Genomic DNA, 13,048 nt, shown 5'->3' with positions numbered 1-13,048 from the left:
TGTATATATATATTAAGGAACTAAATTTTAAATTTGCTTTATGTTTGAAGAAGCAGCGAACGCAGATGATGATCGTAAATTGTGATAATTTACCGAGGTGGCGGTTTTAGATGGGGGTCTGCTTATGCTTCGGGCAAATTGCTCGCCTTTCTCCTATTGTGTGTTTTGTTTTGGTGGTGCACATTGCATCGAAATACAGAGGATGCTTTCTTGATCCACTGAGTAGGAGTGGACCATGACCATTCCTTTCTACATTTATATTCTCTGTAATCTTTATTTTGCACAACGTAGATGTTAACTATAGCAGGACAATGAATGCGCCAGTGAAATAATCCTCCAGCTATCGCTAAGCGATGTGGTATGCACTTGGGCCTATGTTGCTAGTGTCACCACGAACTCCTATATACGTCCGTGGTGTCGCGAAATGAGCTGATCGAGATGGCTTTGAGTTCGCATGCGCAGACTTGCGGATCGAGTAGGTGTTGTGATATAGCTCAGTGAAATGTCAGCTGTACAAAAATAGCAAGTTTTTTTTTCTCGTCGCTTAATCGGATTTTTCGTAGGGTTCGTCTGCCTTTTTTTTCCCCCTAGGATTGTATTCGCGGAGTTATACTATTATAGTGTGTTGATCCCTGCAGATGCGCACTCGAAGCCATTTCGAGCAGTTCATCTCATGACACCGGAAGAGCATGCACACTGCCATCTACTGGAAGTGCTAAAGACTAAAAAAGGCTGAAGGAAAGGAGAGCTGTGGGAAGAAAAGGCTAACCAAACCATCTTCATTCAACACATAACATTGGAACCCTCGCTGCCAACTGCTCCCTGAACGTGTATCGCACTTGCGTTCTAAAAAGAAAAGCGGGCTAACTGTAACTCCAAGACGCCCTCGCTATTGAAAGAATTGTCTGTCTGCGATATATCGTAGACACTTTCTGCTGGTCGTCAAGGAGACCTCACGTCGAAATAATGGTATATATCCAGATATGGTTCTATGTGGCTTTTCTGCACGTTAAAGTGTCCATAGAGGTCACAGGGTAAATGTAATATTATTATTATTAATGTAGAAAAAGAAACGCTCGTTCATCTCACTCGTGGGACTCGAAGTGTTACTGCTGCTGATGAAAGTTAATTTTTTGTGACTTACGGAAGGTTGGTAACCACAAGTAGAGACGCAGCTCTTTCCTGGTTCGGGACTCTCGATTTATTTTTTTGTTTTTGGGTTTGTTTGGTTTTTTGTTTTGTTTTGTTTTTTGTTTGTTTTGGGTTTTTTCGTGGTTTTTTTGTGTTTTTTTGTTTGTTTGTTTGTTTGTTTGCTTTTTTTTTGTTCTTTTGCATCCAAGTAAAAGCAGCAGAAAATTTCAGAAAATCCATCTATGGGATCTTGGCAGTTTCAAACTCAAAATAGCTATCTGCGCATGCGTACGAACAATGGCACCAACAACGAGTGTTTCCTGTGCGAGACAGCAACAGGTCATGGTTTATTGTTTAGCTAGGCACCGGGCTGGCGTTCGCATTAGGTCTGCAACCGATAGCCTTGTAACGCCTGCTCGGCGCATCATCGGCGGAGAGGCCTCGATGATCAGCAAGCGCCTGCCTCTGTTCTGCACGTGGTATCAGTTTCTCCACGCGCCTTTAGAGAATAAAACAACAAATAAGACCCATGGCCGACGTTAATAAGCTAGAACCAAGTTTGTCGCCTTTACCGGTCTAATAAGTGGTGTGCATGCTCAAGTTGATCACTATTCGACGAACTTCTCGCGAAAGACAAAAAAAGTCTGTGGTTCTTCACACGCGCTTTTTTCAACGCCAGTAGAGGCGTGCACAAACAGAAAAAAAAAAACCCAGATGATGGCCTGAAATGAACGAAGCTCACGAAGGCAGATGAGGTCGCCGATTAACGGCGATTTTCTTTCCGAAAGGTGACGGGCTTCGTTCTAAGAGTACACTCTTATCTTCATGCTCAGTGGTGCACGGTCCCGTTAGAGAAAGCTCCACACCGCAAGTCTGTGAGTGATCCATTCCGCAGGTCGTAGCTGGCTATACTGTTTGCGCCTCGCACAGTCTGCTCGCCGAGCATCATGCCGCCAAGCTCGCTAGGATTCCAGAGCAGCCCGTATCTCCCCCTCTCCGCGCATCCCTCAGGCTAAACTCGCTCGTGCAGTTTATTGCCTGAGAGGCACCTGATGACATCAAGGGAACCGCGCGCACGTCAGTCCTTGCTCCTATCTACCCAGTCAGCCTGTCGGTATGTTTACTCAGTCGCCCTGTCTTTATGTCTGTCTACCCAGTCGCACTGTCTGTCGATCAGCTAATTCATCTGCCTTTAAGTCTGTCTGCCCAGCCACCGATTCGTTATGTTATGTCTGTCCACCCAGTCGCCCTGTTTTCATTTGCCCAATTGCTTTCTGCTATACCTACATACCCAACCGCCCTGTCTTTATACCTACCCAGTTGCTCACTATGTCTAACCCCTTGCCCTCTTTATGCCTACAGTCAGCCTGTCTCTATATTTGCCCAGTTGTTCTACCCAGCGCTACACCGCAGTGAACTAAAGGCAGAAAGAAAAAAACGACATTCTGTCATTTTGTTTCTGACCGGTGCGTCGTCATCGGCATCACCTTTCTGTACAGTGGTCATTACCTCGCGGGTAATGTCAAAGGTTGTTAGCGTCTCTCGCGCTCCTGTCTTCACTTCGCAAGACATCTGAAAGTCAGAGCCAGTAAGCTGCCGAGGATCCAGAAGAGCGTCCATCGCAAACTGTACGCAACAAGATCAGCACCATTGGCAGGACTGTCGTAGTCGATGGAGTAGAAGTTGCGGTTGTTGCGGTAAGTCGGGTAGTAATGTCCAGTTGTGGTCCTCCCAGAAATATTGCCAGAACGTGCTATTGTCGCTATCATCGTAGACAGCCGCATCTTGATAATCCTGTTAAAGAAGAAGGCATTGTACGTGATCCGTTAAAACGAACAACATATGACGGTTAGGCTTAAACAATACTCAGCACTGACACGGTGAATAGCACACTCCATCCCTGACTGACGTACATCTTTTTTTATTTGAAGGCGGATAGTTAAAAGATATATACACATGTAAACGTTTCCACTTTTTCAAACAAGCATACATATTAGAATAAATACATTGACTTTTAAAAAGTAAACTGCGTATTGAGAGACTGCAGTAAACACACTGGACTTTTGTAGGTAGGAGTAAAGCATATCCAATATAGTTTGAAGTAAGATATACAAAAAGTATATTTTCATAGACTTCCATAAGAGCATGCACAATAGTATCATTCTTTCGGTTTTTATTCGTATTAAAAACCTGCTACAAGCTGCATCCCTTTCAATCAAAAACTTACTTTTTACATAGTACAGAAAGCTCTCTCAACACCTGGATGGTGCTCATATAAATACAAATTTTCAAAGAAAGATTGCAGCACTAAGCTGTTTTTACATTTTTTTTCCAAAAAAATTGTAAAGTTATTAATGTATATTAAAAAAAGATGTTTCTCTTTCCCTCATAAATTCCTGTAATTTCATAATAAGCATGCACTAAACCTCTCCATCTGCAGCATTATCTTTTGTAGATATTAAAGAATTACTGTACTGGATCCATATGCAGAAGAAACAAAATAAAAATTTGAGGCGATTTTTCTCTTGTTCTTTGTAAAGACATCTCTTTTAGTTTTATTAAACTGAAACAGCTGTTTCGTCTTTTTTGTGGATGTAAGAAACATCTAACTCTTGACTTAACTTTTTGCATTCTTTGTCTGACAATTGCAGAACATTCAGAATCATTCTAGTTATTATCTAATTACAAGGAGAGTGTATATATATTCTGCCTTTAACTTGTCATTTCACGTCCACAGAAACAGTTGCGTAAAATGAAGTGTTCAGCTTGTAGCATGTCTTGTACATGAAACAACTTGATTAAGTCTCTGAAGCTCACATACTCGGACATGAAAGTGAAAAAGGGAATTTCAGTTCGCTTAAAGTGTTCAAAGTACTGTCTCACCTCGAAATCAGCCATGGAGCCGTTGTTCGCTCAAGTAGCTAAGCGGCCGCCATGCTGTAATATTCAGTAGTTAAAGGCCGCAGTAACAGTCGACTTCCCTGGTATCGTCTCTGAGGGGGAAAAAAGACATCAGACAATACGAGGCAGGAATCGTGAGCCCAGATGCTTGACCTGTGAGGGATTTTTTCTTCCTTTAAAAAATTGTCAGAATGACCATGATGCTATTTTAAACAGATTTTTTCGGCTGCTAAGTGAACTTATAAACTCCTAGAGTTACTTTATGAATGTAGTATTTTCTTTATAACTTCAATGTTTATCTTGTCTAACGTTTTGTGCGCAAACAATCTGGAATTTAGTCGTCTGATATGACTTTGAAGTTGGATGTTACAGCATAGACTAACCCTCATGCTTACAGACAAATTTGTAAAATTTATTTTTTGCTTTCTTGGTCACCGTCTTTTTACACATTACGAAGAAACTTAAAGGGGTTCCTACCCAATCTCAAGGATGGCTTAAACCAGAGTGATCAAGAGAATTTCTTCTGTAATTGTTCGTACCTGCTTCTAATCCAAGGCTGGAAGCAGCACAGATTGACACCTTTTGCACAGGTAGCAGTTAACTCGCTGAAACCCACTGACAGCAAGTAGTGAAGTTTCTCTGTGGTACCAGCAACGGCCTTTGTGACTCCCTGTTTCTGACAGTCGCACGTCTGCCGAGCTGAATGAGATTAGAAGTGAAGGCTTTGGTGTCGGGGTCTGCGGAGCAGCATTCTCGTCCGTCATCTGCCAAACTCGCGTGCGCTGTGGCGAGCCTCGCGCGTGCAGCCCGACAGCCAAAGCGCCTTATCTCTCCTTTTAACTTTAAGGGATTCGTAGTAGAGATGGGCGCCGACAGACTCTGCGAGCTTTTGCTTTTGATAATTTTTTTTAAACTTCTCTCTGGGAATGCTCATCCTTAGTTAAAGAGGTTGTGGTTGCTGCAGAGGGAGCTTTGTACAGCGGAAGGCCGGTGAAAGTGGATGATGGAGGGTTAATGATATCATGCAATGAAGGGCCTTTGAACCTTGGCGGGCTTGTGCTGTGGAGGGCATGTAAAGTACTGTGCAGTGTGTGATTAAGACTGCTGACTTTTGACGCTGGCCTGAGGAAGGTTCATGCTTCAGTGGGGAAGGTGTGTGAGGCACTGTATAATTAGTAAATATCTGCTCCGATGAACACTTATGAAGCCGAAAAAAAGAAATGGGATTTCAGCCATATATTTTTGTGAAGATTTAGAAAGGAGGAGTTTGATGACTGAAATAAATTGCCTTATTATGTCTTGCAATAATATCGAATACATTACACATAAAACCGGCAGGGCCCCTTTAAGTGGTTCCTTTGTGGCTCACCTACACCTAACTCGCTGCCTCATTTTTTTCCCACCTTCTAACCCAGAAGCTGTAGCTGCCCCGTTCAGCCTTCAGATGTTTTACAACTAAAGTTTATCTGTAGCCTCCCTTTTGGCGTCTCTCAGTGCCGCCGACGGTACGTGGCTGTCTGCTCCGCCTGTCAACAGTTCCCTCTTCAAGTTCTCTATCCTGTCGGTTCCGCGCTTCTTTGTCGGCGGCGATTCAAGTGCACAGCGCGGTCATCCTGTGAGTCACACACACAGACGGCTTTCAGGAACCGAGAGCAGCTTGCAACTTGCAGCCTCTGACAAGATGTGTACACAGTTCGAACTTCACAGTCGAGCGTCTGGCACTCAAACACGTTGACTGGGCCGACAGACTCACGGGAGCACTGAGTCGGATGAATCCCGCTCGTGTTGAAAAAGAGATTATACAAACCTACCTCTTGTTTTATGTGCACTCTGTTTTAAATTACTTTCCTCAAGAACTATATGTGCTTACAATTCTATTGTCAATATCAACATTTCATTCAGTAACATGTCGGAGCATGACTGCCTCTCCCTAAAGGCCAACGCCGCGCGTCCCCTACCTTAGCGCCAAATCAGTCCGTTCCTTTTTGGTGTTCCAGGGAAGAGGACGAAAGTTCTCAAGAAAAATTTTCCACTAAATATTCTAGCTCTCGTTCGTCGGGTGCGTCGTCTAATCTTTACCTCGCGTTGTGTTCTTTTTTAATTCCTATCCACCTCGCACCCGAACTCAGCCGACCTTGGAGTCCACACAAGTCCCTGCTTTACTTGCTCAGACTAAAGTGTCTCTTCTATCGGTGCATCGATTCCGCCGGATCATCACGTGTGTTCTCTCTGTGCTGCTGCTGTGTCACGACGACACGGACAACACAAAGCTCTCTCGCGCTAGTGAGGCACGTTCACCTCATTCGCACGACAGGGACATTCGTTCGCACTGACACGCTCACACAGGTAAATAGGTTAGAAGAGATATTTATTTACATAATACTGTATACACATACAACTACTGTATCTTCTCTAACCTACCTACTACTGTATCTTCTCTAACCTACCTACTACTGTATCTTCTCTAACCTACCTACCAATTAAAACCTAGCACCTAACTCCTTGGGGTGGGGAAAGAGGTTGTTGAGCGGACCAATACGGCTTGCGGCAAGTTGGTACTTCTCGCTTGCTCCGTCGCATAGTTTTACCTTTTTTCATATTTGTTTACTAAACAGTAACAACAAAGATATGCAAAATCTTTACAGTATTTACAAGTCTTCAAAGAGAATTTTGCACACTATCAAACTGACGAAAAGGCAGGCCATTTTTTTCCCCCCTTTCATATATTTTCATAAAGTGAAGGTGTACTTTTTCGTCAACTATATTGTATGGCTTACCTTCATTTAAAAAAAAAAATAATAAAGAGCAACTTAAATTTTTCTTGCGTTTGGAATTTTATTAAAATATTGCAATATCTCATATATATTATTGATTTAGATTTTTAAATGAAATTAGGCTCTATTTTAAGAAGAATACTCATATTTACCAGTCACACAACAAGTATGATTATTTCCCTTTTATCTAAAAACTTAGTGCGTGCGGGCGCTCTCGCGAAACATCCACATCTTGAGATTTTGGGATATTTTGTTTATTTTTCCCCTCTTTTAACAAGTGTATATGACCTTTGCTGCTGAATGAATTTAATCAAAATTAAATGTACTTCTTTGTCTTTAATCGTTCAATGTTCTTTGCAATTCGCAACTTTTCCTTGAATGAGCAAGAGACATGTTAGCCTCAAAGTCCTGATCATTCTCTTATTTTGTGTGTGTGTGGAGTCTTTCAAATTAGCTTCAAACAGAACAAGATGATTTTATTTTATGCAGGACCTTTCTGGGAACCGAACCTGGCGTGGTCGTGTCGTCAGTTCCCTTTCTTTCGCTTTCTCGATCCTTTGCTTAGCTCCTGCGTCACGTTTTCTAAAGTGTTGCTGGCCTGAAAATAGAGAAAAGTAAACGTGTTGAACAAACGTGTTGCTGGTATCAGAACGGAATGTGAAATGGTGAAGATCAGTCGACCTTCCGTAAGTCGAAAATCTCTCTAACTCGAATTTTTTAAACATCAGTTGGTTGGCATATTCAGCTTCCGTAGCTTGAATCGGCCTCGCCAAAAACTTCCACAACTCGAATAATTTTAAGCCAGTCAGCATGTTGAAACCATTTGAAAATACGTCGGAAAGTGTAAAATCGTGTACTCCTCCCCCATCGACCCTGCACTCCCATGTTCTCTTTTCTGTATAGAAAACAGGTGTGAATCGCCGTTACTTCCGATCCTGAATGAGAAATTATCGTCAGAGGTCCATAGCATACTTTTTTGCTGGGAACAATAATGCAGAAATAAAGATAAGTCCACATTGAAAAAAAATGTTCTTTTTTCGACAAACTTCCTTAACTGGAACCTTCCGTAACTCGATTTTTTTTTAATCGATCCCTTGAAGCTTCGACTTATAGAAGTTCGACTGTATTATTTAATACTAGATCATAATTATAGAATCATATTATTCTCGTGGGAAGTTCAACCAACAAACAACATATTATAACAGAATTGCCTCCACATGTAATATATATAGTCTCATATATGTATCATATCAGTGGCATAGGAACCAGGGGAGGGGGGCAAGGGGCAGCTCCCTCAAAAAAAGATACTGAGGAGGCAAGAATGTGAACGTCACAGATGAACTATCATGGTGTGTGTGTGAGTGTGTGGTGGGTAGGCGTGCATGTGTGTGTGTGTTGTTTTTTTTTTTCCCCATATAAATATATTTTGGACACAGGGCACAGCTCCCATGTTTAAATTGCCCGTTGGGATTAATAAAGTCTGTTGTTATTGTTATTGTTGTTATATTTATTGTCGTTCACTGACAGCATGGAGCAAAGCTGATCAGCTTCTTACGCTTCTTAAAAGTGTTCTAATGACCGAATGCTGATGACCTACGATTTTACGAACTAAAAAATCCTTTATTTTTATTTATTTTTTGAATTCATGTTTTTAAATTGTTGCATGCTGTTCATTCATGACGAGGCATCTGCAAAAGTTATTTGTTCACATGAATACATGCGTTTCTAATGGGGTGCTGACCTAGGATACATGAGCGTCTTTGCAGAGGTACGGTGTGTCGTTTTTTGTTTAATGCATTGTAAATCAGTGATTATGTCTAATGTGTTTTGTTTGCTAATTATATATATATTGGACATTTAAACAAAAATCACCCATATATAAAAGCGTGCCGCGCCGTTGCTGGCCATCAAGACTTCATCGTAGCTGACCGACTTCAGCATGGTACTCACGTCTTCCAACGTATTTAAGCTCGGCGTGCTGGGGTCAAAGGTCTTAATTCTGTATAGGAGGCTGTTGGTGTAGGTCTGTGCCATCAACGTCTTAATTTGAGTCCAAAACTGCAACATCCACAAACCACACCTTCTATGCCTATATCTGTCGTTGCACCTAATAAGACTCTTTGAAATTAGTGAGTGGGTGAAGAGTGGATGATTGAGTTAGTGAGCGGAGAAATCCTGGCAGGGTGAGGGAGGGTGAAAGAAAGTGAGTAGTGTTCAAAGTCATGCAGGGTGAAAACTTACCACTACCTCCCTTTTCTTGTATCCAAGCAGTCTGTGCACGGCGGCCATGACAGTTACAACACACAAAGGCGGCGACTTAAAGCTCCTGATCTCCGACACTGTAGCGGGCTCCATCTCCAGGATGCTGTGGCGGTGCACTGGCAGCTGCATCAGATGCGAGTGCAGCTTGTCGGCAGCTGTAATGGCCGAGGCCAGCTGCAGCGCGAACGGCGAGGCACGGGCCAGTCGCAGTGCTTTCTCCAGCGTTCCCACGTGCCTCCGGCGCACAGCCTCCCTCAGTCCTGCAAGACACAGAAAATTAAACTGTTCTCTATTTGACACCCATAACCAGTATTCCATCATGCTAGCTGACCCCTTTACCCGTGTGTGTGTGCGTGTATGAATCAAGACAACCGACTCTTCCCTCACTCTAGCTCTGCGAGATGAGTTCATACCCAGCTACCTTACTTTACGCCTAACCTCATCCAGATGCAACCCAACACCTTACCTTTGCAAACATCTTCTTCACTACTTTAGGGTCAATTATTCATTACGGCCCTGTCAGACTAAACTAAGCATAAAATAGTGATTTTGTTTAAGCGTTGGCACTCCAGTTTTCTGCAATGAATATGAATCTGAATCGGGGCCACAAGAGGTGAAGATCGAGCTACATAAACTTCTTTCTGCTGTCGGTGTAAAATGTCACGTGACAGGACGAACCTTGTTTGATGCGTAGGTATTCCACTTTCCGTATGGCCTTGTAGTAGTCTTCGTCGGGTGTCACTGCGTGGCGTTCGCACCTCTTTAGAGCTTCCTCCAGCTTCTGCAAGTCACCCTTCTTCATGGCGGCCATCATCTGCTGCTTGAGCTGCTTCTGCTCGCGACACATCCAGCATTGAGACGTTATCGTCTCAATCTGTTGATTTTATTTATTCTTTTCTTTCTTTCTCTCTCTCATTCTTTCTTTTTTCTTTCTTTTGCTCCTCGATCATTGAAGAACACCCAAATACAACTTGCACTTGCTTTAATGTGACTGTTTTAGACTAAGTATATTAATAACAAGTGCGACTTTTAGATAATTAAACTCACTTTCAAGGCACCTTTGTTGGCGTCGCCATCAGGAAAGTTGCGGTTCCGTTCGGTGGGGTAAGACCGCTTATACTGCCAAGATGAACACACCAACACATTCACAAATACGCACGTCTGGTCTGTTCATTCTAACAATACGCATACCTTCTTCACTCACACACAGACGTGTAAAACACGGATCCTTTCGAACTCAAAGGTAGAGCTTGGATACTATGTTGACTGACATTGCCTCCGCTGTATTCAGAGGGTAATCTTTCTTCTTAACATAACCTTTAACATCAGAGTGACTCAAGCCAGATAAAACTCGTGCTTACCGTATTGTTACTGCTAAAGCTCAAGCCTGCATAACTCCTGCTGCTGGACGGCCCAACGCTTGCGAAGGACGTGTCCTACAGTAAAGATAGCAATGGACAATAACAGGACATTGTGCGTTTTCAGTAGACATCACAGTACAGTTTATTGTGTCTTCATTAAATATCACAGGACAGTTCATTGTGCGTAGCAGTTAGTGCATCCCATCCATTCTTCCTAGATTGGAAAGACAGGGTTAGGCAGGGCATTCAGAACACGTCCTACGTAGGGGAGTTCAGAACGTGTCCAACGCCTACAAAACGGCAGTTATTACAAGGCAGTTCAGATGACATCTTCACCAGACAGCACTAAGGAGATGCGGACGTGTCTTCAATCAGACAGCATGAACTAAATACTCTTTTGGATTTGGAATTTGTTCACCTCTTCACACTAATATTTATCAGTGAATAAATCGTTCACCTTTGTAAATCCTCATAGAATAACAGGACACACAGCTCACAAGTAAAGTATTTATTTTGGTCACTGTTGAGACACGTAGATAATCACAATGTTCAGGGTGCGCTATGCATTTCTTGCTATGCACCAGGAGAGTGTTAGGTTTGGAGGATATATAAGAAGCAGCTATAAATTTTTTAGTATTTTACAGATTTAACGGTTCAACCCCTAAAAAGGGTGTGTTGAACATCCTCTTCAAGCTTTTAGGGAGGATTAGATACAAATACAAATGGAGCCACGTAAAGATAACTCGAATACAATAGGGCTGAGTGTGACCTGTGAAGTAAGTACCTTTCTTGCTGAAGAAACACCGCATCCCATTGCTGCATAGAACTGGAATCTTTCTCAAAGATCCAACACACTGTATCGTCCTGCTTTGTCCAGCGCGCTATGGTCCAGTAAATGTACTAATATGGGTCTATTTCTCTGTACACACGGCATAGTGACGAATTTTAGTCAAAAACAACAAACAAGTATAAATGATTGTATACATGTATGTACGCATGGTGACCTCATACTGCAGTAATTTGAAAACTTGTAAATTTGCGACAGTATTTATTATCCTCGTGATATGTATCAAAGAACGATCCAGAAGGGAGTAAGCGGTCAAAACAGAATGATATAAAATTAGAATGCCCTAAGCATGCATGTATGTTCGTGTATGTGTGGTGATCGGGTGAGAAGTAACATGTAATAACCGGAAATGTCTGTCACTATGATTTATGTACTGACGACTTGCTATAGTCTGTTCATTACTTACCTTCAATCTGATGAAAATTATATCTGCCAATATCCAGTCCAAAGTATGCTTCCATAAATTAGAAGAGAATAAAATATGTTTTTATTCCAAATTCTCTTAGATTGTGAGCACTGTCCTGAAGTTGGTCTCTTCAAACAATTCTGTTCACTTTTTCCTTTGAATGAGAGGTATGGTAGGGGGTGTTAGAAATCACAATCCTTGTTGAGAACATACTTGCAACACAATATACACAGTTTAAAGTTTAGTTTGTCGAGAAAATCAAATCTTTCATAGGTCGCACTGCATACAAATAAAGGCTTAAACTCCACGCACTGGGCTTTATTGTTTCATAAAAACAACTAGCACACGCTGAAAATGCTTTCGGCATTATGTGTAGTCGAGGTTCACATCACGAAAGTCATGCCTGCCTTCATGGCATGAGTTAATGGAAACTGCAGGAACAAAATCACCAAGATTTGCTCCTTTGGCAAGTGATTTTTTCCCGAGTTAATAAATAGCTGTCACGTGATTTTCTTGCTTTGTATAACTATCGCCAATGCTTTATCGTTAGATGAGGCCAGGATAAGGTGCGCGGCGGTTCGCTCACGGAGATATACGTCCGAGGCGTATCCTTCAACGACTGTGGAAATGTTTGCGTTGAGATAATAATAAATGATCAATGAGTCAGAACTAAAGATCGATTGTAGAAGTAGAATCAAACCCAAGAACTCCTTTGAGCGAGAGAGTTTGAGAAGGTGCCGTCACTTCGGTCTCACCACCCACCCCAATTAGTGAGGACTATCTACAGCAGAGAGTGTCTGAGAGGTCTATGCCGACGTTTCACTGACGACCACAATGCATATCCTCACGCTAGGGAAAGCTTCCATCTCCGTGGCTTCCATCTTCACACCACAATGCATTTCACTTTACGTCTTATAGTCTTTACCTCACTGCCCATGCAGGTCATTCTGCCTCTCTAATGTTCATTTTTTTCCAATCTCATTTCATGGCCCATTTGTACCATGGTCACCTCCCTAAGAAACATTAGTTTCTACCTTAGCACCCTACCCGTCGCTTCCTCTGCAAATTTCCCCACAGTCGCAACACTTTCTGTATGTGACACTTGTTCGCAGGGCTGGGCGTCTGGGGGGTTTCTTCCCCCCCCTCCCTCCATAGTGCAAATTAACCGCATGGTGGAAGCACTTTCCTACTAACAACTCTGTTCATTTAATATAAGGAATAAGACGTGTTGCAGCAAAGTGTATTATATGTATTTTGAATTCATGTATATCTTTATTTTTGCTTATACAATATTTTCAGTTTCAATTCTCATAAAGTGCTGACACCATTCAGTTTACAAGGGGAATGTGTGTTGGGGGTGGGTGGG

General features: G+C 42.3%; 1 protein-coding gene and 1 long non-coding RNA gene across 3 annotated transcripts; both read right to left on the bottom strand.

Annotated features, from left to right (window-relative positions):
* Nucleotides 1–1,442: 1,442 nt before the first annotated feature.
* LOC112554630 lies at nucleotides 1,443–4,918 on the bottom strand. Its single transcript, XR_003097273.1, has 3 exons — nucleotides 4,572–4,918; nucleotides 4,015–4,124; nucleotides 1,443–2,925 (listed from the first exon to the last, which is right to left on the bottom strand). It is a non-coding gene; the product is annotated as an uncharacterized LOC112554630 (long non-coding RNA).
* Nucleotides 4,919–6,769: 1,851 nt separating this feature from the next.
* LOC112554166 lies at nucleotides 6,770–12,099 on the bottom strand. 2 transcript variants are annotated; one of them, XM_025221789.1, is made up of 8 exons: nucleotides 11,683–12,099; nucleotides 11,214–11,348; nucleotides 10,430–10,504; nucleotides 10,116–10,187; nucleotides 9,747–9,900; nucleotides 9,048–9,328; nucleotides 8,679–8,864; nucleotides 6,770–7,404 (listed from the first exon to the last, which is right to left on the bottom strand). In XM_025221789.1, the coding sequence occupies exons 2-8, from the start codon at nucleotides 11,241–11,243 to the stop codon at nucleotides 7,333–7,335; spliced, it is 870 nt and encodes a 289-aa protein (XP_025077574.1). In that variant the 5' UTR covers nucleotides 11,244–11,348; nucleotides 11,683–12,099; the 3' UTR covers nucleotides 6,770–7,332. The 2 variants fall into 2 exon arrangements, with proteins under 2 accessions (XP_025077574.1, XP_025077575.1); XM_025221790.1 differs by having other exon boundaries at nucleotides 8,757–8,864.
* Between the last annotated feature and the right edge of the window lie 949 nt (nucleotides 12,100–13,048).

Source organism: Pomacea canaliculata, linkage group LG13 (assembly GCF_003073045.1).
Source record: "Pomacea canaliculata isolate SZHN2017 linkage group LG13, ASM307304v1, whole genome shotgun sequence".
NCBI classification, from domain to species: Eukaryota; Metazoa; Mollusca; class Gastropoda; order Architaenioglossa; family Ampullariidae; genus Pomacea; species Pomacea canaliculata.
The sequence above is the reverse complement of the archived record's forward strand: the minus strand, read 5'-3'. Positions and strand labels throughout refer to the sequence as shown.

Coding starts and splice junctions, on each gene's coding strand:
- LOC112554166 (XM_025221789.1), bottom strand. CDS start 11,243: ATGGGATGCGGTGTTTCTTCAGCAAGAAAG. Junction 10,505..11,213: donor GTGTTTCTTCAGCAAGAAAG/GTACTTACTTCA, acceptor TCTTTACTGTAG/GACACGTCCTTCGCAAGCGT. Junction 7,405..8,678: donor CGGCACGCTTTTATATATGG/GTGATTTTTGTT, acceptor CTCTATTTTCAG/GCCAGCAACACTTTAGAAAA.